A 26261-nucleotide genomic window follows, 5' to 3' on the forward strand; every position below is an offset into this window, starting at 1 on the left:
TTTTCCAATGAAAAATTCCCAAAGATATTTTATTACACCCAAATCCCACAGTCTGGGCTGCTTTTAATTTACATAGATGAACATGCATGATTCGATAGGAAGGTAGGCAGGGCTCCATTTCCTTTAAATTTCTATTCCAATCAATTCCCATTATTGTCGTCTCACAAACCCCTTCTCATACCCTTAAACCATCTCACGTCTGCTCACGGATGATGGTCTTAATCAGAAACTAAACAGGAGCCTAGGGGAAGGCTGAGATCCCGACGTAGGATTTCTCAGAGCTGGGGGAGGGCCACCTCTTCCTCCTACACATCTCTCCCTTCAAGCTTGGTGTATGTGCGGTTTTTTTTCCACTTTCGTCTTTTCGAGAAGTCTTCTCAAGTATTCAAGCTTATTGTTGAGCTTATTTACGTAAAACTGGAACTCAGAACCTAGATTATATGCGATAAAAAGAAGAGTTAATACAGGAAGGTCAAGACTTTGGTGGTCCTCGTGAAAACAGAATGTGGGGCAGCCAGACACTATTCCCCACACTTGTACTGGAGGGAAGGACTTCAGGTTCCTTAGGATGCCTGCATGTTCCCATCCCATCGGCTTCAAGCACCTTCACTGTGTCTGAGTTTCGGCGTGTAAGCTGCCAGAGTCCAAGGGCTGATATGTCAAAGGTGGTTTTACTCGTGGTCCTTGGTTTCTCATGTGATGCTCAGTAGCCCTTACCTTAAGAAGACATAGGTGTTTTCTAATAAATGAATTGCAAGACATCTATATTTGGCCATTTTCTTGCTTTTGTAACTGATCTTCTTTGTTAGGTCATTCCTTATTGATGGGTTGGTTGATAGTATTAAGCCATTGGGGGTGGAATTCGATGGAACTCTGAGGCATCAGGTGGGTGATACAAACCAGGCTGACTGGGAACCTGTGCTGCCATGTAGAAGTCTGGGTCTGAGGGCAGGTGGGGTAAGAAGATGCCCAGTTCTATTCTCTTAACAGCAAAGAGGCCGTTGTTCAGGTCCCCTGGCTGGGTTGGGGGGAAAAGCCTTCTCACTATCTACTGGGAGCTGAAGTAATAATCCTAATAATCCTAAACAGCGAGTCTCAGAAGGGTGGGCGAAATGGACATATAGGCAAACTGCAGTGTGGGGCACCTTGGTCAGAGAGGCGGGTATCTAAAACATCTGAGCTGTCTCCTGAGGGTGAATTGGAGCGACACTCCTGCCTTGTGGAAAGAGCATTTGGGATGCAGCATATGAGAAACTATGCAATTTCATGTGCCTACTGAACTTATTAGGGAAGATGGGGCCATGGCAAAATTAGAATATAAGGAGGCAGATCAGTGGGTCTCTGCACCCTTTGGCTTAGCCAGCTAGCATTTGGACCTGCTTAGGAGGATGTCACCCTTTGGAAAAGGAATTTGTAGTTAATATCATATGTAGTATAATATGGGGAAATGATCATTGTAACTGGTGTCCTTTTTTTTCTGTTAATATTGTTGGAGACGCAAACAAATGCGAGGGAAAACAATCAACGCACCAGGAAGGAAAGATGGGAAGAAAATCGCAAATGGGCCTTTGTTGGTGGGGAGGGGGAAGCATGCCCAGAGATTTAAAAGTTTTGAAAGATGCATATAAAGTTGGGGTGAGGGATACCTGGGTGGCTCAGCAGTTGAACCTCTGCCTTCAGGGCATGATCCCAGGTCCAGGGATCAAGTCCCACATCAAGATCCTTGCAAGGAACCTGCTTCTCCCTCTGCCGAAGGCGGCGCTAAACTGCTGAACACCCCTCCCCCACCGGGCTACCCCAACATTTACATTCTTGCAACCACAACAATGAAGTGAGACAAGAAGCCTGACCCAGGGCATTAGAGGGCCCCAGGGAGGCTGGACGGGTCATGCGTACTTCCAGCACCCTGGTGTCTGGGGCATGATCCCCAAGAAAATGCAGTAAACAATATTCTAGTTAACCCCACCTTGGGGGAACGTATGGGAGTTGGGGATGGGCTTGAACAGACCAACATAAAAGTGTGAGGGAAATAATCTGAGTTGTATTTAATGAGGTTACCTTGAGCCTAAACTTTTATGGGAGCATCAGGATGTTGCTGAGCATCTCTCTCTTCTCCTATTGTGTCTGGCCAAGACCAAGTAGATAATGAATCATGTAACTGTCCATCCCTATGGTCTCTGTTCTACTCACTGGCATCACTGCCTGGACTGGGAAGATGAGCCATCTCCTCTGTCCACACACTCCCTATACAGAATGGCCCATCTGGGCTCTTGTCCTTTAGATGACTCTCCCTCCCCTACTACTGCCAGAAGATATGGTCCACCCAGATAAGGAAGAAAACAGGACTCAAAAAATTGCAAAGGATAAACAAGAGGTGATCTTACCCTGACTAGGGAGATTCACAAAGTTGGTTTCCACCACTCTGCCATTCAGGGGCTGGATCCTGCGGTAGTCACTGTGGAGGGTCTTATTCTGGTGATCCAATATGGAATTCTCAAGCTTCCAAGTCTACAGGCCACATGAAGTAAATTATGGAGGGGAGGAGTACTGGATGGTTTAAAGGAGTGTAATTAGCCATTGAACTAGAGCTTGGGTTTATTTTTATAACCCCGATAAAGCAGGTATGAGAAGATATTAGTTCTGCTATGTGGCAGGCAGAGCATCCATCCATCCATCCATCCATCCATCCTTTCAACCATCTCTTCTAATTGTTTTCTATGAGTATTTGATCACAAGTAGAAAGGAGAGAAAGAAGCAAACAGATTTGTGTGTGTGTTTATCCTTGAATAGGGATCTTTCCACCTTTTCCTCCATTGGGGAAATGAAAAGTTTAAGAAAAAGATATGTTTGTTCCTGAAGAAAATCATCACCCAGAAGGAAATGCCAGCCTTGACTCTGCAACCTCAATAACATTTGTCCTTTAATTAACCCAACAAACTGTTTATTATGCACCCTGCTATGCTGGGGAACAAAAGGTGGCTGACCCAACTCTTTTCCTCAACGGGCTGCAGGCGTGCTTGCATGGTAAAGAGCAAGGACACTGTCCTTGCATAGAGCCATTTATGAAGTTAGAATGTAAGCTCCATGAGGACAGGGCTTCTGTCCATCAAGGGCCTAGAACAGTACCTGGTGGAAGCATTGCTCAGTAAATATTTGCCTTCATCATGCAGTCCCTCTCCTCTGACTGGGGTCAGGTCCCAGTCTTTTTGCTACATCGGCTGTGGTTCTTTGGATTCCCTGATGCCTCAATTTACTCATCTTTGCCATAGTACTAGTAAGATCGCCCATGGTGATAGAGGTGAGGCCCAGGAGCCTGTGCATGGAAGGCACCCTGGGACCCCAGGTGTTGGCATTAGGTGAGATGGAGGGGCACACTCTTGTCACCCAGGCAATCAAAAGGGGAGACTTTGGTGAGGTGATACTGTATTACCTGTATGCTGGAGAGCCGGACATGATGTACCAGCACAAACCAATGGACGTTCTCAGTACAGGGAGGAGTAGTGAGCGACCCACGGTAGGTATAGTAGTGGTGGGTGTTCTCAGGCAGCATGTCTTCAATGTCAAGGCCACTCAGAACTGTGCTTTGTCCTAACAGAGGTAACAAAAGACAAAGGAATGTTAGGGACCACTGCTGCTCCTTAGGACAGCTCAGGCTTAGGACAGCTGCTTCATGTTTGAATCTCCTGATTCACCAGAACATAGAAGCTGATCATTAGAAACATTTCCCCAGTTTGTTGCTTCCTAGAAGGGGTTAAGAGCAAAGACTATGGGGAGAGACCCACTCAGATACCTCCTCTTGGCTGAGTGCTCACTCTTCAAAGGCTGCTCCCTCATCTGTGAAAGGTAATGTTCAATAGGATTGCCGTGAGAATGAAGGGGGGTGTGCTTATAAAGTCTGGCCTTTGACCTCGCACATAGGAACATACTCATGAGCAAAACTGTCATCACAGCTGTTGGGCAGAGGATATGCTTTATGATAAATGAAAGAAATTAATTATGACTGCCGGGGCTTCTTGGTAAGATCTCCCAAAGAATGAACAAAATTCCTTGGTTTGGGCTCACTTAGAAATGAATGGATAGAGATTAGAAAGGCAGAATCAGAACCAAGCAGGGGTCCAGGCACCCGGTCCTGAGCTCATCCTGCCGTGACCCCGGGAACCAAGCTCAGCCAGGTGTGGGGTGTGGGGAGAGGGGCTTCTGCAGGATGTCCAGAGACTTCTGGCAGTGCATCAAGAGAATCTCTCTTCCTTTCATGTCATGACACTGAGCCCCTGAACTCAGCATGACACTATCAAAAAATACAGAGTTGAGTTGAATTTTGTTTCACTTTCCCTAAGAACTTTGCATTTTTCTAATGGCAAAGAGGTTACAGGTTTTATGTAGACATAAATAGGCTCACTAAACCAAGGCATCAGAATCTAGTAGTACATACTCCCATGAACAGGCAAAAGAATTCTAAATGTTAGTGTTATTGGAAAGACTTCAAGATACAACCTTCTAAAGGGCTCTAGTGCATAGGTTTGGTTTCATCACTGTTATATATTTAAGTGAATCAAGAATTTCCGAACCACAGTGCAGCCACTATGGGAAACCATATGACGCTACTTTAAAAATTAAACAGAATTATCATATGATCCAGCAATTCTACTTCTCAGCTTACACACAAGAGGATGGAAAGCAGGGAGGTAAAAACAATAAGACCTGCTGATGGTTTGGATGTGAGGGATAATGGAAAGAGGCAAATCAAGAATGATCCTGGGAGGGGCGCCTGGCTGGCTCAACTAGTAGAGCTTGAGACTATAGATCTCAGTGTCATGAGTTCAAGCCCCATGTTGGGGGTGGATCCTACTTAAAAACAATTTTTTAAAAAAGAGTGATTCTGGGATTTGGGGCTTAAACAATGGAATACATTATGATGCCCTTTGCTGAGATGAGAAAGTCGGTTTAAGGACAAGCCTTGGGGGATGGTGGTAGGGAGCTCAGTTATGTTTAGGCCTCGGTTCATATTAAGTTTTAGATCCATAGGGTGATATCAAGTAAGCAGTTGGATAAAGGAATCCAGAGCTGAGAGGGAGGCCAGTGCTGTAGGCAGTAGGGATCAGAAGTGGAATTTATCGGATTGGAAAAGGAAATGTATCTGGGTCGGTTTGTAGAAACAATATCTAAAGTCAGCGCAGTCGGGGAAACGCCTCATTTATACCCCAGGCCTGTGGTTTCTCCTCCTGGCCTTGTTAACCATCCGGAAAATAGCCAGCTGGTTCTTGCGTCTGCTTTGCCTCATCTGTCTTGCCTGATACTGTCCCTGCATGGAGGACCAGATACAGATTTTTGGAATCCATGGCCCAGAGAGGGCAATCCAGGCCATGAGACTGAATGACGTCCCCAGGGAAGGCAGAGCTGGTGCCCCCCATCACTATAGCAAGAACAGAGACAGCAGAGCTGGGGGTGAGCCAGAGTGTGACCAGAACGAGAGCCAGGTGTGGTGCATGCTTGTTTCCAGTTCAATTAAGAGAAAAGAGAAGTGGCCAGGCGATCTAACACAGGGGATCTGAAAGGTATGGTGGTGTCCCAGGGCCAGCTGAGGGTGGATGAGGAAAGAGAACAAGGACCGTCATGCAACATTTTCAAGGGAGCTTCAAATGGGGTAGAAGATGGGGTGACAGCGGAGAAGTGGCTGGGTCAAAAGATACGTGTGTTGGTTTGTGTTTTGAACCAGGAGGTACTAGAGCACAGATTTGTGTGCTGAATGGAATGATGGATGAACAGTAAGAAATCGGTGATGTGGACAGAAGAGAGGTGGGCAGGAGGAAGGGCGCTAGGAGAGAGGGGTGGTGGGCGCTGGTGTGGAGGGGTCGTCTTGGTCAGGAGCAGGGATTCTCACCCACTGTGACACAGGAGGGGACGTGGAGCTAGTCAGGTGTACATGGGTTAGGAAGATGAGCGAGCATCTGACAGCCTTCTCGGTGAAGCGGGAGCAAGGCATCCAATCTGCTCCAGGGGGGAAGCTGGGGTCAGGGCAGAGGGGCTTCCAGGGAGAGGAGAGAATGTGAAATAAAAATTCTGGAAAGGGGAAAAGCAAATGCCTGGAGGGTATTTTAGGATTTCCAGGCAGTGCTAATATGTGTTCATATTTGGAGCCGTGAATAAAAATAACAGCAGTCAGACATCTGTGTGTCTGTCCAGCTACGTCCAGCCATTTGGCTTCAGGCTCTGAGTAGGTGAGAATTGTCTGGAGCTTTGTCAGGTGAGCTCGTGGAGGGATGGGGGGAGGGGGATGCAGAGCGTGTCAGCAGAAGGCCCAAGGGGGAGTCTCAGCTGGGCAAAGAGAGATGGAAGCCTGGGGGCATGACCAGGGGTGAGAGCAGGAGGCCCATGGGTCAGAGGTCAAGGCACTCCCCAGAGGGGTGGGAACTGAAGTCAGGGAACTGGAGTCTGGAGAGGTAGCCAAAGCGGATGTGGTTGTTGCTCAGGTCCCAGGTGGTAGAGGTAGGCAGCCACTCAGACAAGAATTCGGCTTCCTGGAGGCACAGAAAAGGGAGAGCAGCCCTGTCCAGGCCCAGCGAGGAGGAGCTTCAGGTGTGAGGCTTTTCTCGGCCTAAAGCTGAAGAGGACATCTCCCTCTGGTGCCCACGGTCCTCACTACTTGCTGGAGCCACTGAAGTAAAGGTATCCCCAGGCAGTAGTACCCCGGCCTTCCAGAGCTTCCAATTGTGGGCATCACAGATGGTGTTTGTGAACAGGTTTCCCAGAGGGTCACAGCCTGAGCCAACAGCAGGAATTGCTAGAACAAAAGTCCTTGCCCAGGGAGTGGGGAACTCCCCTGGCAGGGCCCGTGTGCCACCTTCTCTGCCGACATCACCCTCTCGGCCCCCTGTTCCCACCCCACACTCCTGCGGCTGCTGTGCGCTTTCCTCACCTGGATACCTGATGTTGTTCAAGTGAGAAATGAAGTTGCTATAGTAAGTGTTCTCACCATAATCCTCGACCTGTAGGAGAAACACAGAGCAGTTAACCGAATGGAGAAGGCACCTCCATCTGGTACTGTCTCCGCTAATCCAGCTGTTTGGTGTCCCTGCTGTGCGGGGAGAAATCGCCTGGCTGTTCTTGGCCACCAACTACCTGGCCCCACTAGTCTGTTCCAGGGAGACAAGACTGAAGCCTTTTGGCAGCTTCCAGGGAAAGCTTTCTCAGAGGTGACAGGTGAGGTCCTCAGGACATGGCCAAAAGTCACCGTTATGATAGCCCCAGGGACTGTGGACAGGGTGGACTCACGGTGATGAGGGGGCTTGGTCTCCTGAGCTCCCTTCTTTATCCTTAGGACTCGTGACTGAGCTGAGGACAGCCGTCTGTCCAAGGCAAAACTGCTCCAACTCTGTCCACTGCCAGGTCCCTATTTTTTTTTTTTTCATATGAGCATTGACTTTTTAGAAGTCAGAAAAATTGCTTTAGGTGAAAAAGGTGAATTTTCAATGGTTCTTTTCCAACAGTGGTGGTGTTGATCCAATTCTTCTTTCCCTGTGTATGAATTCCAATTTCTTGGATTTATGACCACCACTCACTATTTGTTTTCTAGGTGTCTCGTGGTTTCTTGTTCTTGTTCCACCTTTTGGGTCAAACAAATACATTTCGTGTCCCATTTAACCATTTTTAGTTATAATGGTTGCTCCGGCGATTACAGGAGTTCCCCTTATCCAAAGGGAATACATTCCAATACCCCCAATGGATGCCTGAAACCATGGGTAGCACCAAACCATAAAAACACCACATTGTTTCCTATACACACCTGTGATAAGAGTTAGTGTATGAATTAGATGCGGTAAGAGGCTAACAACAATAACTAATAATAAAATAGAACAATTATAACAGGATACTGCAATAAAAGTTATGTGAATGTGGTCTTTCTCTCTCAAAACATCTTGTACTGCATTCACCCTTCCTGTGATGATGTGTGATGATAAAATGCCTACATGACGAGATGAAGGAGGGGAAGGACATGGGTGCTGGGACCTAGTGTTAGGCTACTGGAATACATCGCTAGGAGGAACATCTGTTTCTGGACTGCACTTGACCTCAGGTGACCAAAACTTCAGAAAGTGAAACCAAGGAGAAGGGAGGGGCTACTGCACAATATACAACTTGTCACAACCCACGTCATATTAATACTAACTTAATACTAACTTAATTCCAATAAAATAGAGCAACTTTGCTCCAAGCTAGGCTGTACTTCTTTCCTGCCTTTTTTCCTACTTTTGTCATTGATATCATATCCACGTGTATTGTAAACCCAACAATAAGTGGTTTAATGATTGCTTTAAAGAACCTTATGGTTTTTTTGAAGACAAAACAAAAATATATGTATATAGTCTTCTATATTTACGATTTCCAGCATTCTTCATTTCTTTCTGTGCATTTGAGTCACTGTCTAATGTCATTTCCTTTCAGCCAGAAGGATTTGCTGTAGTATTTCTTGTAAGACAGATCTGTTAGCAGTTATCTCAGTTTTTCTTTATCTGGGAATGCCTTTGTTTCACCTCATTGTTGAAGGGTGTTTAGTCGGATAAAGGATCCCTGATGGACAGTCATTCCACAGTCTGATGACTTGTATCTAATGAGAAGTTGGTCCCTATGTATAAAAAATCCTTTTTCTCTTGTTGATGTCATCAGTTTGGCTTTGACTCTGATCAGACATGTGCTTTGTTCAGTTTCATGGGTTAGTAAATTATTTTTTGCATCAAATTTGGGAAATCTGGGGCCATTGATTCTTCAGTATTTTTTCTATCACTTTCTCTTTCTCCTCTCCAAGACTCCCATTACGCTTATGTTGGGCTGTGTGATCTTATTCCCATGTGTCTCTAAGGCTTTGTTCATTTTTCTTCAATCCTTTATTTCTTTGTTACTCAGATTGAATAGTTGCTTTGATCTGTCTCCAAATATACTGACTCATTTTTCTGCTGCCTGGTATCTACTTTGAGACCATGTTTGAAGTTTTCATTTTATTTGTTAAACTTTTCAACTTTAGACTTTCCATTTGGTGTATTTTTATAATTTCTGTTTCTCTATTGAGATTTCCTTTTTTTTTTTTGAGTCATTGTCATTATATTTTCCTTTAATTCTTTGAACAACAGTTTCTTTTCAATTCCTTGAACACTAATAATCATGTATCATAAACTATCATATAAACTATCATGTTTATGATAGTTGTTTGAAAGCTCTGTCTGCTAAATCACAGAGTCATTATCTGTTGACTGTATTTTTTTCTCCTAAAGATGGATCATATTTTTCTATTTCTTTGCATGCCCAACTTTTTTTGAAAACTGGACATCTTAGATAATATACATTAGTAAGTATGAGTTCTGACTTTTTGGAAAATTGTCCTGAGAGTTTTGTTTGTTTGTGTATCTGTTTAGTAATTTGCCTCTCTTTCACCTGCAAGATGTGTTCCCCCAGCCATGTACACAAGCTGATGTCTCTGCTCTGTTCTTAAATCTTATTTTTAGCTTGGATACCGAGGGGATTCTAGGAACCATGTAGGGCAGCATAGCTTTGTGATCAGTCAATGATTTCAGGAGAGGTTGTGCTCAAATCCCAGGAGTCCATAAGATTTGCACCCTCCGCTGATGGGTCTGTATGAGTTGAGAAGCACATTCAGAGTCCTGCCAGTTACCAAGTCAGCCACAGCTTTTCCTTTCCATCAGGTCATTTTGGGAAGCTTACACAGCCCTTCTGCAGGTCTCTCATTTGCAGGATCTCTCATTAAATTTCTGATTGGTCTGCCACTTACCACTCTCCTCAGCTAGGATTGCAGCCTCAGATTATCAGAGCTATAAATTTTCCCTCTGTTTTCAGCCTTTTGTGTCAAGCTTGCCACTTGTACTGATAGTGCCTGGGGTACTGGTTTTCAACTCACACTCCAGATCAAGTGCACCCCACACCCCCAGGCAGTGAAGCTACTGGTTTTCCTGCCCAGCCTGCCCTAGTAAAACTACCTTGCTGACCAAACTAGAGGGTGGGGATAGGAACAGCCCCATTGTTCTTACTCAAAATTCTAGCCACCTTTCACAAATAAAAGCCTCCATTTGTGGGGATCCCTGGGTGGCTCAGCGGTTTAGCACCTGCCTTCGGCCCAGGGCGTGATCCTAGAGTCCCGGGATCAAGTCCCACGTCGGGCTCCCTGCATGGAGCCTGCTTCTCCCTCTGCCTGTGTCTCCACCTCTCTCTCTATGTGTCTATCATGAATAAATAAATAAATCTTTAAAAAAAAAAAAGCCTCCATTTGTCTGCCTTTGTTCCATTTCCAGAGCAGGGATATGGTTGTTTTTGGCAATTTTATCCAACTTAACACTTGTTTGAAGGAAATTGAATTCGCTGACCACGTCTTGCCACCTTGCCGCAACTTCTACCCTCCAGACTCTCTGAGAAAAGCAGAGGTGTTGCCTTCATCTGGCAGGTTGCTGACTTCCCCCACCCCTCAGACTGGTTTATGTTTGGTCAATCGTGCTGTGATCCTAGCTCTTTTAAGTCGGTTGTCCAACTTATCCAAGGTCCCCAAGATTGGTATCACAGAAGGAACACAGTGACTATGAGCAAGGGTTTCACCAAGTCAGTGTTTTCAAGAATGGTGAGCTCAGAAACAGATGAGGGGGGAGAGGAAGGAAGACCCTTTGTCTACATTTAATACCTCGGACACCAGTCTGTGACTTCACGTGTATAGTTTCAGCCTACCTTAACAAGGGCTGCCAGCACAGCCAAACCATCCGGTTCATGTTGGGCTATATCGTAGCTCTTGTATTTAGAATTGTAGTGAACGATGTGAATCTGTGGGAGCAAGAAAGATAAAACAATAGCAGTACATTTGGACTTCAAAAGCTTTGGATTTTCAGGGAAGAGTGAAGAGAAAGATGCTCCACCCAAGGCCTCAGCCTATCCCTCCTAAACAACTCTGACTGCCTTCCATCTGGGTATGAGATCTATCAAGACCAGAAAGTTCTCCCAAGAATGGAAAGAGCATGAGTGGGATTCTGGGATGGTAATTTAAGTGCTTTTCCCTGACCCCACCTCCCTCCAGGTAGACAAGCTGGCAATGTCTGCAGGGCTCATCATATGAGGACACTGGGTTCTCCTGAGGTCTCACAGGTGTGGCATGAGTCACATTGCCCTGGAGGACGCTGTAAACTGTGGCCACCCTAAGGATAAACCTCTGCAGGAGAGAACCCTGCAAATCTAACATATAGAAATTCAACTTAAACCAGAGAGGGCTTTCCCCATTCTATGGGCTGTAAACTCCTGGTTGCTGTGCATTCTGTGAGAGGGGAGACCCTGCTTGAACCCCCGGCACATAGCAGGGACCAATACATAGTTGTGAATGAATGAAAAAAAATCAACCTTGGGGTGACTTGACTGTCACCATGACAGTCTTTTTTGGCTGTTTTGATAAGGAAAGTGACTGTAGGATTTGAAGAAAAGAGGACCTGGCCGGGGTCCTCAAAGTACCTCAGCCACAAATCTGATCCCATCGATGGTATGCTCCGAGCCGCTGATCTCTGAGGACGCGCCACCCCAGTGGAAGTGCATCTGTTGAGCTATGTACTCGGTGCCATCAGAGGCCATCATGCGCATGGTCGGGGGCAGGCTGATCTGCACTGGAGGAGAAGATGAGCAAGGACTGCAAGCACTGCAGACGCATATGGACGGCTTAGGTCCACTGACCAGATAGCTCCCCTGGCTGCCTGCCCACTAATGGGGCCAGCCAGGACTACACTGGCTTAGAACTCCATAAGCAGGGGTGCCCACGGGGAGGAGGTGACTGGCACACAGGGCAGGATGGGAGATCAGGTGACCTGGGCTGGGCAGGCACCCCTTGCATGGCACACACCTTCCTACCCAGAATGGCAAGACCATGAGTGGCAGGGCCAGCTTGCCAGCCCTGGGGAAGGAGGATGCCCTAACAGATTTGGCCAGTGGGTGCGGACAACAGAATTCTACTCTCCACTTCTGGCCAATTTCATAATTTGCCCACAGTGTAGGGAACAGGAAGGAGGCCCTCTTGGGACTAGTTTGATGACTTTTACTCAAGGGTACTGCTTATGAGACCAAGATAAAGTGTTTAACACAGTCATCCTGGATAGCCTTTTAGAAATAGCCCAACTGATAACCTACCCACTCCACAGAAGGGAGCATCCCTGTAGGGCTTCAGCACTTCTATTTTTTGGACAAGGAAGTCAGCCTGGGGAGGTGGAAAGGAAAGACTTGCTCATAGGCACACAGGTCACGGGAGCGGGGAGGGCAGATTAGGCCAAGAATGGGGAGTGGCAGGGGCAGGATGCCACCATTACAGGCCTCCACTTGTCTTCAAAAGACAAGAGACCAAATTCTATAGCATTGAGGAAACACATGAACTCCTGGCCTGGGGTTTAACATGATCTGGTTATCAATGAATGCATTCAAGTGTTGGGTTCTTGCCAACGGGACAACAGGCCACTCTCTCTCCCCACTTCCTCCTGCCCCATGCCCTACAGACTTCCCCAGGGAGGTCACTCTGGTCACCTAGCTGCTCTTGTTCACTTCACTGGCTCAGGCCTTGGAGACACCTCTGCATTTTGCAATGAGCCAGACAAAAGAGAGACACAGGACAGTGACAGTAGAGAGTGACTAAGGAAAATATCTAGGAGGAGATACATAATTTAGGACTCAGACAGGAACAGGTAGCATTTATTCTGCTAGCCAGGTCATTCTACTTAAAGTCATCAAAGATGGTTATAAACAAGTGGGTTTTCTTTTTTTTTTTTTTAAGATATTATTTATTTATTCATGAGAGACACAGAGAGAGGGAGAGACACAGGCAGAGGGAGAAGCAGGCTCCCTACAGGGAGCCTGATGTGGGACTCAATCCCAGGACCCCAGGATCACGACCTGAGCTGAAGGCAGACGCTCAACCACTGAGCCACCCAGGCGCCCAACAAGTAGATTTTCTTAAAGAGTATTAGGTATTCGATATCTATCAATAATGTCCCTTTCTTCCCTTCCATTGTGTCAAAAGCAGCAGGGAGCTGTGATTAAGTTCATGCTGTAAAGCAGGAATCTGGCCCCAAAGATTTTAACGTGCTCTTTAGCAGAGCAGGAGCTTTGTATTTAGTGCTTAAAATGCATCCAGCCTCCAAATCAATGCTCACATGAAAAACAAACAAACAAACAAACAAAGGAAAAGCCTTTAAAAGAAGATGTGCCGAGTCATCTGTGCCAAGAGAGTGGAAAGTGGAGCACCAGGCCAGAGACTCCTGGTTGGACAGCTAGTTCCACACGAGCAATGACAAAACTCCTGACAGTATGTTTCCCCAAAACACAATTTCCTGCAGACCAAGTGTTTTGCTCAAGTTTTATCAACAGGATGGCACAGCCTGGATTGAAAAGTGGCAGCGCTTCAGGGCATGTTGTTGTGCCTTTGAAAATGTGAGGCCAAATACTTGTCCCCCAAAATGAACTTGCTTAACATCCCAGATTCTGAAAATTGATTTAACTTTCAGCAGAAGTTGCTCCTCTTTGTTTGAAACTAATTTAACCATGTTCTTATCAGGCCAGGAAATCCATGGGATCTGAGCATATTCTGTGCTCAAGACATGACAGTAAGGTTGTGAAGGTCAAGGAAACACTGAGGAACTGACTCCAGTTGGAGGAGACTAAGGAGAAGGAGAGCCACATGGATTGTGGGGTCCTGGATTAGGTCTCAGACCAGAGAGAGGACATCTATGGGAACATGATGGAATTCACAGGGGTCCATGAAGTAGTTGATCGTGTTGTATCCAGGTAGTAAGGTTAGGATGTTAATACTAGGGGAAGTAAGAGAAGGGTAGATGGGAATTCTGTACTATTTTTGCAATTTTTCTAGTCTAAAACTATTTCAGAATTTTATTTTATTTATTTATTCATGAGGCAGAGACATAGGCAGAAGGCTCCCACAGGGAGCGTGATGCAGGATTTGATTCCAGGATCCCGGATCGTGGCCTGAGCCAAAGGCTCAGCTGCTGAACCACCAGGCACCCCTATTTGTTTTAAAGACAAAACTAGCCTTGCTCCTGTAGCCGCCAGAGATCAAAACCTGCTGAGAACCCTACATCATTCATGGGCACCTACTTGTGGAATTTATCCTCTCCTATGTAAGTCTTTTCCCCTCAAGTGCATCTGATCTGTGTCAGGCTCTGTGCCAGGCACTGAGATAGAAGGATGAATGAGAGATCGTCTGTCCTTTCAAGGAGCCTAACAAACAGAGTGGCTGATAGTACCTATTAAGAGAACAGTGCTGTTTCTCCCACTGGACACGGAGGCCCAATGTCTCAGGTCTCTAAACTCTTTGGGAGTCTATGAACATATATTTTAGGTGGATAAAAAAATAAAAATAAATATATATTATCAATGAGTACTGGTCCACCAACTGTTACAAGTCCACAACTAAATAGGGAAATTGAGAATAAGCTTTAAAAACTTCTGTAACGGGGATCTCTGGGTGGCTCAGCGGTTTGGTGCCTGCCTTTGGACCAGGGCGTGGTCCTGGGGACCTGGGATCAAGTCCCACATCAGGCTCCCTGCATGGAGTCTGCTTCTCCCTCTGCTTGTGTCTCTGACTCTCTCTCTCTCTCTCATGAATAAATAAATAAAATCTTTAAAAAAAATAAAAAATAAAATAAAAAATAAAATAAAAATAAATAAAAACTTCTGTAACAATTTAAGTTTGACTCAATATCCAAATGTGTTTTCGATTTCTTTTTACTGAAATATAATTTTATGCCAGTTGACTCTAAGAATAAAAAATGGGCCACATAAAAGTGTAAATATAAAGTAGAATTTGAAATTAAAAGCACAATACCATTTATATCAGCACTCCCCCAAATTAAATGCTTATGTACAAATGTAACAAAGTGTGTACAAGATCAACATGAAGAAAGTTCAAAATTCTGATGAAAGAAATCAATGAATAAATAAATGTAGAGATATTCTGTGCTCCTGGGTAGAAAGAGTTGATACTGTAAAGGTGTCAGATCTTCTCAACTTGATCTGTAGATTCAATGCAATCAAAATTCTGGCAAGTTATTTTGTGGATATCAACAAACTGATTCTAAAGCTTACATGAGAAGCAAAAGACCCAGAGTAGGCAATGAAATAATGACAAAGAACAAGGCTGGAGGATTCGCACTACTTGGCTTGAAGACTTATTATTGAGTGACAATGATCAATACAATGTAGTTTCAGCAAAAGAATAGACAAATAGATCGATGGAACAGAATAGAGTGGCCAGAAATAGACCTACATGAATATACTCAACTGATTTCTGGCAGAGGAGCAAAGACAATAATACAATGGAGTCTTTCAACAAATGGCGCTAGAACAACTGGACGTCCACATGCAGAGAAACGAATCTAGACACAGAACTTATACTCGTCCTGAAAATTAACTCAAAGTGGGCCTCAGACCTCAATGTAAGATACAAAGCTATAAAATTCCTAGAATATAACATAAGAGAAAACCTAGATGACCATGGGTGGGGTGATGCCTTTTTTTTTAGACACAACACCAAAGACGGGATTCATGAGATAAATAACTGATGAGCTAGATTCCATTACAATGAAAAGTTCTATTCTGTGAAAGACACTATTAGGAGACTTAGAAGATAAGCCTCAGACTAGGAGAAAATATTTGCAAAAGACACATCTGATAAAGGACTCCAACCCAAAATATAGAAAGAAACCTTAACACCCAACAATAAGAAAACAGTCAACTGATTAAAAAATTGACCAGAGGGCAGCCCCGGTGGCGCAGCAGTTTAGCGCCGCCTGCGGCCCAGGGTGTGATCCTGGAGACCCAGGAACGAATCCCATGTCAGGCTCTCTGCATGGAGCCTGATTCTCCCTCTGCCTGTGTCTCTGCCTCTCTCTCTCTCTCTGAATAAATAAATAAATAATCTTTAAAAAAATAAAATAAAATAAAAAATAGACCAGAGGCCTTAGCAGACACCTCACCAAAGATATACAGATGGCAAATAAGCATCTGAAAAGAGAGATCACATTGTATGTCGCCAGAGAAATACAAATTAACAACAATGAGATACTACAGCAAACCTGTCAGAACGGCCAAAATCCAGGACACTGACAACATCAAACTGGGGAACAGCAGGAACAGACTCACTGCTGGTGGGAACACAACATGGTATGGCCCCTTTGGAAGACAAAACTGAACATATTCTTACCATACAACTCAGTAATCATGCTCCTTGGTCTTTACCCAGTGGAGCTGAAAACAGGTCCACACAAAAATCTGCACACAGATATTTATGACAGCTTTATTTATACTTGCTCAATTGTGAACTGAATGACAGCCAAGATGTCGTTAAGTAGGTGAGTGGATAAACTGTGGTCTATCCAAACAATGGAATATTATTCAATGCTAAAAAGAAATGAGCTATCAAGCCACGAAAAGACAGGGAGGAAACTTAAATGTGTTACCAAATGAATGAAGCCAATCTGAAAAGGCTGCATACTCTTTGATTCCAACCTTGTGACATTCTGGAAAAGTCAAAACCATGGAGACAGCAAAAGGATCGGTGGCTGCCAGGGCAGCATCAGGGGGAGAGATGAAATGCCAGAGCACAGAGGAAAATTAGGACCGTGAAAATACTCTGAATGATGCTGTACTGATAATATGTCATTCTACATTTGCTCAAACCCATAGAATGTCTAACACCAAGAGTGACGCCTAAGGCAAATTGTGGACTTTTAGTGATTATGTTGCATCAAGGTAGGTTCATCCTCCGTAAAAAAAAAAAAAAAATGTACTATTCTGAGGGCGCCTGGGTAGCTCAGTCAGTTAAGCAACCAGCTCTTATTTTTGGCTCAGGTCATGATGTCAGGGTTGTTTGATAGAGCTCTGTGTTGGGCTCTGTGCTTAGCACAGAGTCTGCTTGAAATTCTTTCTCCAGGGGGAATCCCTGGGTGGCTGAGTGGTTTAGCGCCTGCCTTTGACCCAGGGCATGATCCCAGAGTCCCGGGATCGAGTCCCACACTGGGCTCCTTGCATGGAGCCTGCTTCTCCTTCTGCCTGTGTCTCTGTCACTCTCTGTGTGTTTCATGAATAAATAAAATCTTAAAAAAAAAGGAAGAAAATCTTTTTCCCTCACTCTCTGCCCCTCCCCCTGCTCACTCTTTAAATAAATAAATAAAATATTTTAAAAATATATACCATTCTGTTGAGTGATATTGATAATGGGGGGACAATGTAAGTGGGAGCAGAAGGTGTATGAGAAATCTCTGCACTTTCTATTTATTTTTGCTATGAACCTAAAGCCACCCTAAAAAATGAAGTCTATTAAAAATATGTATATAAGTCTATTAAAATATGTATATGTATATAAAATATGTATATATATGTAAATATATATATCTTAGGTTCCAAGATCTAAAAAGAACCCTGCAAAATCAAGATTAATAAGTGTTTAATTACATCACATCAATTTCATTGTTGAGCTTACTCATCAAATGTTATTAATTTGAAAACTTGTTGGTTAGGATGGGTTTTTTTTTTCCCTCAGTAGAACGCTTGAAGCTCAGAGCTTGCTAACAATGAAAAGCCAATTGTAAAGAGTTCTAAAAATCTTTCAAAACACTTTACATCAAAAAACATAAGTAATGAGGGCTGTGAGTGCTTTCCAATACATTGGATATGATGTGGGGTAGATTGGGGATCCTACAGTCTTCCAGCATCCAGAGAGCCCAGTATAGCCAGCCCATAGGAGGAAGGTCCAGGGTCCTCTCCAAACTGGGAAGAAGGAGCTGCTGCAAGCCCCCCGCCCCCCTTCCCCCGGGAAGTTGGGATCTTCCTAACACCACCAGGGACCTCAGCATGAAGCCCTACGCAGCAGGCACGCAACAGAAACAGCCCCTGTTACCAGTGGGGGTTTTCAATCCTTTGCCGCTTCAGGCTGACTGTCCTGGGGGGTCAACCACACTTCTCCCCTGCCTTCAACTGCCACCTTTGGCCTCTCTTCACCAAAGGCAAGCAGAACAGGGGGAGCTCCAACCTGCCAACCTGCTGGAAGCTTCAGAGAGTAACTTTGGAAATTGGAGCTTGCCATTAATGATAAAATGAGGCTTTCCTGAATTATTTGTGGAGTTCAGTGATCCAGACCACATGTGCCTGAGGCCTTTTACAGATCTCTTCCCTCCTGTGCCCGCCAGCCCCACCAAGGGCAACTGGTTTTATCTTCTCACTTGTACAAATAGGAGAACTAATTCTGTGACCCCCATGCACCCATGGGGGTAGGAGGTGAGTTGGTCCAGCCCAGGTGGAAGTGGGATGGGGAGGGGTCCCAGGAGAACACGGTCGAAGAATCAGACATCCGGGGCCTGGGTCTGGCTCAGTCACTAGAGACCTCATGACCTTAAGTTCTTTGGCCTCCAGGGCCCCTGGCCACCCCCGCAAACAATGCTTTCTGCCAGGAGCAGGGGATATCATGGGGCTCAGAAGGAATAGGCCCACTTGGAAAATCAAAAGTATGCTCAGTAACCAGAAAGCACTGATTTTACAGTTGTTCCAGTCCAGGCTTCCCGAAGCAGGAGTCCCCAAGACCCAGGCCAGCCTTTTCCTGTCCAACCTCCCAAAGAGAACTCAATTCAAGATCTCAAGAGCTTCTTTTTAAAACCTTTGAGAAAGGGGTACTTGTATGGCTCAGTGGTTGAGCGTCTGCCTTCAGCTCAGGTTGTGATCCCAGGGTCCCGGGATGGAGTCCCACATCCGGCTCCCCGCAGGGAATCTGCTTCTCCCTCTGCCTATGTCTCTGCCTCTTTCTCTGTGTCTCTCATGAATAAATAAATAAAATCTTAAAAAAAAAAAAATCACCTTCGAGAAATATGGGGCCTGCTTATTAGGCGTTTGGAGCCAATCAGACTCAGTACAGAAAATAGGGAAAATCAGCCCAGGGCATTGATCCACAGAACACGCAGGCAGGTCAGTGGTTTTGGCAGCACTGTCTCTGCAGCTGGATTTCCCAGTGACTGGGTCAGACTGAGCCTGGGGAGAGGTTAACTCGGAAGGATGGAGCCAGCCGGGAATTGAGGCCAAGGACAGAGGCCCTGCCTGCAGCTTGGGACAGGGGGTGTGACCTCCAACCTGGGCCTCTAGCTCCCAGTCTGCACTCTACATGTCCGGTGTGCTACCCTGGCATCTGGCACCCGTCCCTGTTGCTGAGCACCCCTGGACAGCAGCCTGCCCTTACCTGTGTGGCCGTTGTTGATCATGGGGAACTCGCCCACCTGGATCCTGTAGCCGGTCAGCTTCAGAGCCTTCAGGGAGGGGTTGTACTGAACCTTCCTCCTCTGCAGGTCGATGGGTGACTGTCTCGTCCCCCCGCAGGTGGGGTACTCCCTTGGCCAGTGCACTTGGTCCAGTGCCCCCTCTGCGACAGGAGAGAGCCAAGGGGTCAGAGTTCAGAGCTCAGCTCATGGCAGAAGGGGGGGGTGTCGAAGTCAGTTCTGTGGAACCTAGCATCTCAGGGATGCTAGGTTGACCTGGATTCCCATCTCCCCTGTTGCTGTCACTGGCCCCTGAGAGGAAAGTCAGTGTTTGGAAACAAGATCTTTAATATATAGCTTTAGTTTTCCCCTGGAATGGAAATATGCTGATAAATGCACAGGAAGGTGCCCACAGTTTGGTATTGTTGTGTTATCCTCAGGGGTCCTGTACCCATTTCCTCCTAATGGGACCATTTACCTCACCCTCCCCCAACAACAATGCAGTCCCCTCCACCAATACAGGACTGTCCCCGTATCTCCTTGCTCCAGTCCCTTTCGTTGGGTCCAAGGATGGTCAAGACCACCTAGGTGCCTACGCCTATGGATTCAGGACAAAAGGGAAAGATGACCAAAGTGATTAGTTGAAAAAAAAAAAATCAAAGTGAGGAAATGTATTTCTTTAAGGTGGGTAACACTTCTAGGGAGGGAAGGAGGAAAGCTAGCCATTGTAATGGGCTGTGGGTCCTGCTCACACCCATCCATTCACAGTTGGGGATCCAAGCTCACCCCTCTGTTAAGGGGCAGCTGTGTGGCCACCCCAGGGCTTATTTTAAGGGAGGTATTTGTATTGGGGCCCCTCGCAGCTGCTCGGTTTGGCAATTAACAGAGGAGTCCATTTCTTACTTCTCTGCTCTTCTTTGATGCTACACACCAATATTTAAACAATTCTTTCCTGGAGGTGGGATGCCAGGATCAAGGCCAGAGGCCGCAAGCACACGCCCCATGTGGATCAAAAAGGCTTTGGCCTGTGTCCCTGGCGGTGTTGCGGGTTTCTTGAGTATTCCTGAAAGGCATTTGAAGTAGCCGCCCCGAGTGTTCCCAGGCCCTTGATGACTCTTCAGAGGGCCCACGGTCTCAGGGGCTGGGCCGAGCCTGGGCAGGGCAAGACCTGCCTGTTGGAATTCCCTCTCTTGCTCACCCTACCGAAGCACCCCTGGTACCAACGAGCCACAGGAGGCAGAAGCCCTGGGCCTCCATGCACTGGCCATGTGTGGGCCCCTCTGCTCCAGAATGGAGAGGTTGGTCAGAGTTGGTCGTCCTGCCCTCTGCAGCTGGCCTTTCTGAGCCTCCCAGCATGTCCCTAATTCTGTTGCCCTTGACTTCACAGGACAGACATCCACCCTGAATGCCCGCTTTGTCTTGTGTCCGAAGCTGGAGGGGGGGGCGCCATGGGGACAGTGGGTCCTCCAGCAGCCCTGAGTGTCCCGCAGAGCCCCATCCCTTGGTGCAGCGCAGCAAAAGAGGGCCAGGGGCAGGAGCTCTCTTCACTGCCCTGTGGGAGTGGTGCCCCGTGTCCAGATGTACAGATTTGGGTCTCCCCAGGACCGTGGCTACAGGGAGGGTGCAGGGGAAGCCGTGCAAAGATGCTGGGTTCTTGGCAGGTCGGGGTGCTCTGGGTAAAACTCCCACTCCAAGAAGAGAGCTCTCACAAGCCCACCCAGCCTCTGTGAGGTCGCAGGGCGCCCTCTGACCACCTCCTTCTCCGCGTGCAGAGCCCGAGAAAGCAGAGGGCTTGGCGGTCAGAAGAGGCGGGTGGGCTCTGCAACCAGCACTGTGGCCAGGAGAGGTTCTAAAGCAAAACAAAACAAAAACCCTGCAGGCAAAGCGGGGGGGTCTGGGAACTCCTCTTGTCCTGATCAGGGTTCGGTGCTTTGCAGCCGCGGAGAGCAGCGCCAGCAGGGGTGAGGGCGACGAGGAAGCTCGCAGCCCTGGGCCCTGGGCCGGGCTTACCTGAGTAGGTCCACAGGGAACCGTGCTGGGCCCGGGCCCCCAGGAGGGGCAGAGCCAGCAGCAGCGCCAGAGCCCTCATGGTGCGTGGGTCTGCAATCAGGCTGATGCTGGGCTGCTCTTCTTTTAAAAGCTCAGAAACTGTAAATAACAATTTACCAAGTCTCGCTGACAGACCCACCCTCAGCTGCACCCACTAAAACAATAACACCTTCCCACAATGGTCCTTGTGACTGGGGTGACAGGGCCAGGTGGCGCGCACTTGCCCGATCCCCGCTGGCGTCATCGCCGTGTCTGGTAAGCCCACGGTTTGGGCTGATCCACGTGCCAGCTTATGAAAACTCACTGCAAGGGCCACACACTGCGCCCTTTGTGCCCGAGTGGCCCCAGGAGAGGGAAAAGGCCCAAGGCAGAGAGGAGCAGGATGGGGAGGATTTCCCGGGACAATGATACTCCCTATGCCCTCGCTCCTGGCAGTGGGGCTCGGGGCATGAGTGAGGGCCGTCCCGGGGCCCGGAAACCCTCACCGGATCCTGCGTGGTATTTCCTGCCCGTGTGAGCAACCCGTGCAGGCTGCCACTGCACATCTGGGCTGCCTCGGGAAACGGCCTGGCACCGTGTTTGCACATGGACCAGAGGGTCCCACCTACAGGCCCTTGTACCCTTTTTTCTTTTTAATACTTATTTATTCATGAGAGACATGGATAGAGAGAGGCCGAGACCTAGGCAGAGGGAGAAGCAGGCTCCCTATGGGGAGCTCAGTGCAGGACTCGATCCCAGGACCCAGGGGTCACGCCCTGAGCCAAAGGCAGACGCTCAACCACTGAGCCACCCAGGTAGGTGCCCCGGCGCTTGTGCTTTCATCCTCACTCTTTTTTTTTTTTTTTAATTTTTATTTATTTATGATAGTCACAGAGAGAGAGAGAGAGGCAGAGACATAGGCAGAGGGAGAAGCAGGCTCCATGCACCGGGAGCCCGACGTGGGATTCGATCCCGGGTCTCCAGGATCGCACCCTGGGCCAAAGGCAGGCGCCAAATCGCTGCGCCACCCAGGGATCCCCTCATCCTCACTCTTGAATCAACCGAAGGCCCTGGAGGCCCAGCTTGAGAACCACATCCCAGTGCATGGCTTGGGGCCATGGAGCTAGTGCAGGCATCCTGTGTCCCCACAGGATGCATTCGTTGTGACAGCTGCAGTGCGGTTGGTCACACCCAGACGGGTTGCAGCAGGGCAGTGCCTAATCCTCCCCTGTCTACTTGGGTAAACAGTCCTTGAAGCTAGCCGAGGGAGAAACTTTTGAGTTTATACCTGCTGACAGGCCAGCGGTTCCCATGCCCTTCAGAGAGGGCAAAGGCACCGGGCAGGCCGTGTCCCCGCAGGGCGCTTGCAGCACTGGCCTGACACAGAGGACTGTTCTGGAAAGCAGCATTAACCCCTGCTATCGAGCTCGTCGTGCCCTTCTCCCAGCATCAGTCCGGAGTCCTGGATACTCCAGGATACTGGAGTCCTGGTGAAGCAGGGTTCTGAAGCCAGACTGCCGGGGTTCAGGTCCCTGCCCTACACTGACGAGCTGTGTGTGATCCAGAGCAAGTTACTCACACACTCTATTCTCTGCCTCAGTGTCCCCACCGTGAGTAGGCTTTCACAACAGTACCTCTCTCCTGGGCATCCCACCATACACATGTGTGCAGTACTCAGAACTTGTGCAAATGGCAGTATTGCCCATTCAGATCCCTCCCTTTGTAAAGAAAAGCCATGTTCAGCCTGTTCCGGAGGGAGCCAGAGGTAAAAACGAAGGACTCGTTCTCCTCCTCCTGGAACGTTCCTCCACATTTTCAGAAATCAGAAGCCCACTCTCTGGTCTCTGCCAAGTGCGTCCTGCCCTGCCTGCTGGGCCCTGGCCCTGCGAGAGGGCCCCCCCCTAGATCCCCTGAGACCCCTCCTCTGCTGAGGACAGCAAGGACGGCCAGGGACCTTCAAACAGACCGGGCTGGGGACCCCCAACATCCAGCAGGCAGGGAAACACAAACCGAGGCGTCTGAGCCTTTTTTTCTTGGGGATCTGAAGTGGTATTCAGGGAAGGAGGGCGTGCAGAGGGAGCCTGGTGTCATGGCCTGATGGCAACTGGGGGCGCAGAGCTGAGCAGGGGAGCAGGAGAAGGGGGTGATGAGTGAGGGGTAGAGGGGGCCTGCAGGGAGAGGGAGGGAGGAGGGGGCCGGGGCAGTATGAGGAGACAGGACCCACGCTCAGAGAAAGGAGGGCTCCAGGAGCAGGTGTCCGTCCCTGGCCGCTGCTCAGGGAATTGGAGAGTGTCTGCTACTACCCATGGCCCCATTTCCCACGGGTTCCCTGTCCTGCGCTGAGGCTTGGGGAAGCCCAGAGGGCCATGGCACTTTCATTGTCCCACGGAGTCCTCACAGTAAGCACATGGTCGCTTCTGTGAGTCTGCAATTTTAGCACCCTCACCATGGAGCCATTCCGCAGCACATCATCCATCAATCTGCCTTGCTCTGGTTTCTCGGAATCCTTGGCTCAGGTGAGTACTGGGCTGGGAATCTGTGCAGCTGGGTAATGTGGTCAACAGGCGGTTAGAGTGAGAAACTGAGTTAACCAAGTGATTGGACCTGCCAGGACCCACCTGCTCATGAGGGCACCTTACTAGAGAAAGAGGGTCCTTCCCTCTCCTAGGTGGCAGGCTCCAGTCACATGAAGGACAGAGTCAGGCAGGGTCCCTTTCATTGCCTACTTTCTAACTCACCATCTTCTTCAACCATAAAATTTTCCATTAACTTTGAACATGAGTTTCCTCCTTCTTGTATTTGTGAAGCACGTTGCTTGTTTTGGTTCGGTTTTTGTTTCATTTTACTTTGTTAGTGTGTTACATTCGACTCTGAACTCATTTCCGCTATCATCCAACCACATCTCCGGCTCATCAAGGCTGTGTCATATTCTAAACTCCTGTTTTTCTAGGCCTATGGCTTGAGTGACTGTCTTGAGATGAGCTGACAAGTATGCCATTTTAATCATAACATCATGTCAAAAATGAGAAGGGAGCTTTGTTCTTCCTCAGTGTCACCACAGCTCCATGACGGAGACCCACCAAGGCAAAGAAAAGGAAGAGGCAAGGATGTGAGGTCAGCCCAAGTAAACAGGGAAGCACCATCAACCCAGGTGAGCAGGGAGGGGTGGTCAGCCCAGGTGAGCAGGGAGGGGTGGTCAGCCCGGTGAGCCAATGCTCAGGTTTGCATAAGACTAACATAGAAGAATGGATCTGGCTACGCAAGAATATACACATTCTGGTTGCAGTAATACAGACAGGGCCATCATTTTGTTTCATTCAGGAGCACTAGATCTAGAATCCTGAAGAATGAGTCATTCTGGACAAGTGAACTTTCTAGATGGTTAAAGGCTCAATTCTATAGAAGTACCAACACACAGTCTATTTTGGATTAATACTTCTAAAATGTATCACACTTATGCCTATTCTCTTAAATACATTAAGCTAAATGTAATTCAGCTTTTCTTAATGACTGAGGCTCGCTGATATGAAAATCAACTATCCTGCACTGTCATCTATGAATGCCCGCTGCACCCACAACTACGTAAGACTGTTCTCCCTACATGAAACAATCCCTAGCTATCATGTTTTTTTATTTCTTAGATATTGAGGGGGGGTGGAAATTAGCTAGCTTAATTATTAAAGCAATATACACTGTTGTTCCTGAGTGATATTCTAATTATTAACATCCATAAGGCCAGGGCATGACCAATCAGGACAGAAATGAGATTGGTGCCGTAGCAAGGTCTGGAAGCCCCTTGCTTTGCCGGGGTTTAACCGTTTAGCTGGTGGACTGTATGCTGATTGTGAGGCTGGAGCAAGGGTGGCAGCAAGAGCATCTGGAAGTAACAGTGTACATATGTTTATTTTTGACAGTTAGCATTGCTCACACAGTCTGCTCACTGTTTCCTCTTGGGGTTGTCTGTTTGCCTGCCCTCATCTCCTGGCCTCTTAATTACTTTTTTGTTTTTTTAAAATCTGTTTGGCCAGAAATCAGATGACTACACATCTTAGAATTACATGCACTAGAAGAATGGATAGAGTTGAACTCAGGGCCCTCGGGTAGTACTAAAACCAAAATAGGTGAACCCTGAAACTTCTTTTTTTAATGTTTATTTTATTTTATTTTTTAAGTAAGCTCTATTTTATTTTTTAAGTAAGCTCTATTTTATTTTATTTTTTAAGTAAGCCACCTAACATGGCACTTGAACTCACAACCCCAGGTCAAGAGTTGTATGCTCCAACTGAGCCATCCACGCACCCTTGAAATATCTTTTTTGACTACCCTAAAATTTTTTATTTCCTTTCTGACTTACAGCTATGTCCATATAAGGGAATCATTAACATAACTAAATTGTCATATTAAATAATCTGCTTGCAGAATATCCTGCCATGTCCACCCGCAATCAGTGCGGATGCCGATGCTTTCTCTCACCAGCCTCCCTGGGAAGATACTCAGCCTTGTGGGGTATCTCCAGTCTCACCCATTTACCTAGAATTCAGCATTTAGAGCGTCCACCAGCAGGCAAGTTCCTCCATCATATCTACCCTTCTTCCAGTAACCCACATCAAAAAAACACCCACACCAAAACTCTTGTGGAAATTCTCTTCTCTGTTATTAGTTTAGGTATTAGCAAAACAAGAACCAAATTCCTAACAACATTTATAGCCCAGTCTACCATCAACATTCTGAGCCCCTCATCTGTGAAAACTCACCATAGGACCTGCTGTTGGAATTGGTTGTCCTATTTGCCCCTGCTGGCTGGAACTTCTACTTCTTAGAGCAGGCCACAGTCTTGCTTATATCTCTTTTATGTCCTCCACCCCAACTTACTTCTGTAGGACAGGTACGTGTCTTTCAGCTCCCACCCTGAAACCAGTCAGAAAGCAATTACAAAAACTATACTGAGTCCTGACTTCCCTT

General features: G+C 47.2%; 1 protein-coding gene across 2 annotated transcripts; it reads right to left on the reverse strand.

The window, feature by feature from the left end:
• CA6 (carbonic anhydrase 6) lies at nucleotides 1–26200 on the reverse strand. 2 transcript variants are annotated; one of them, XM_072819768.1, is made up of 9 exons: nucleotides 26054–26160; nucleotides 21282–21419; nucleotides 19256–19435; nucleotides 11491–11639; nucleotides 10723–10815; nucleotides 6917–6986; nucleotides 3431–3588; nucleotides 2385–2508; nucleotides 1–431 (listed from the first exon to the last, which is right to left on the reverse strand). In XM_072819768.1, exons 2-9 carry the CDS (start codon nucleotides 21358–21360, stop codon nucleotides 322–324), a joined length of 963 nt encoding a protein of 320 aa, XP_072675869.1. In that variant the 5' UTR covers nucleotides 21361–21419; nucleotides 26054–26160; the 3' UTR covers nucleotides 1–321. The 2 variants fall into 2 exon arrangements, with proteins under 2 accessions (XP_072675869.1, XP_072675870.1); XM_072819769.1 differs by lacking the exon at nucleotides 21282–21419 and having other exon boundaries at nucleotides 26054–26200.
• Nucleotides 26201–26261: the final 61 nt, after the last annotated feature.

This window comes from Canis lupus, chromosome 3, assembly GCF_048164855.1.
Source record: "Canis lupus baileyi chromosome 3, mCanLup2.hap1, whole genome shotgun sequence".
NCBI classification, from domain to species: domain Eukaryota; kingdom Metazoa; phylum Chordata; class Mammalia; order Carnivora; family Canidae; genus Canis; species Canis lupus.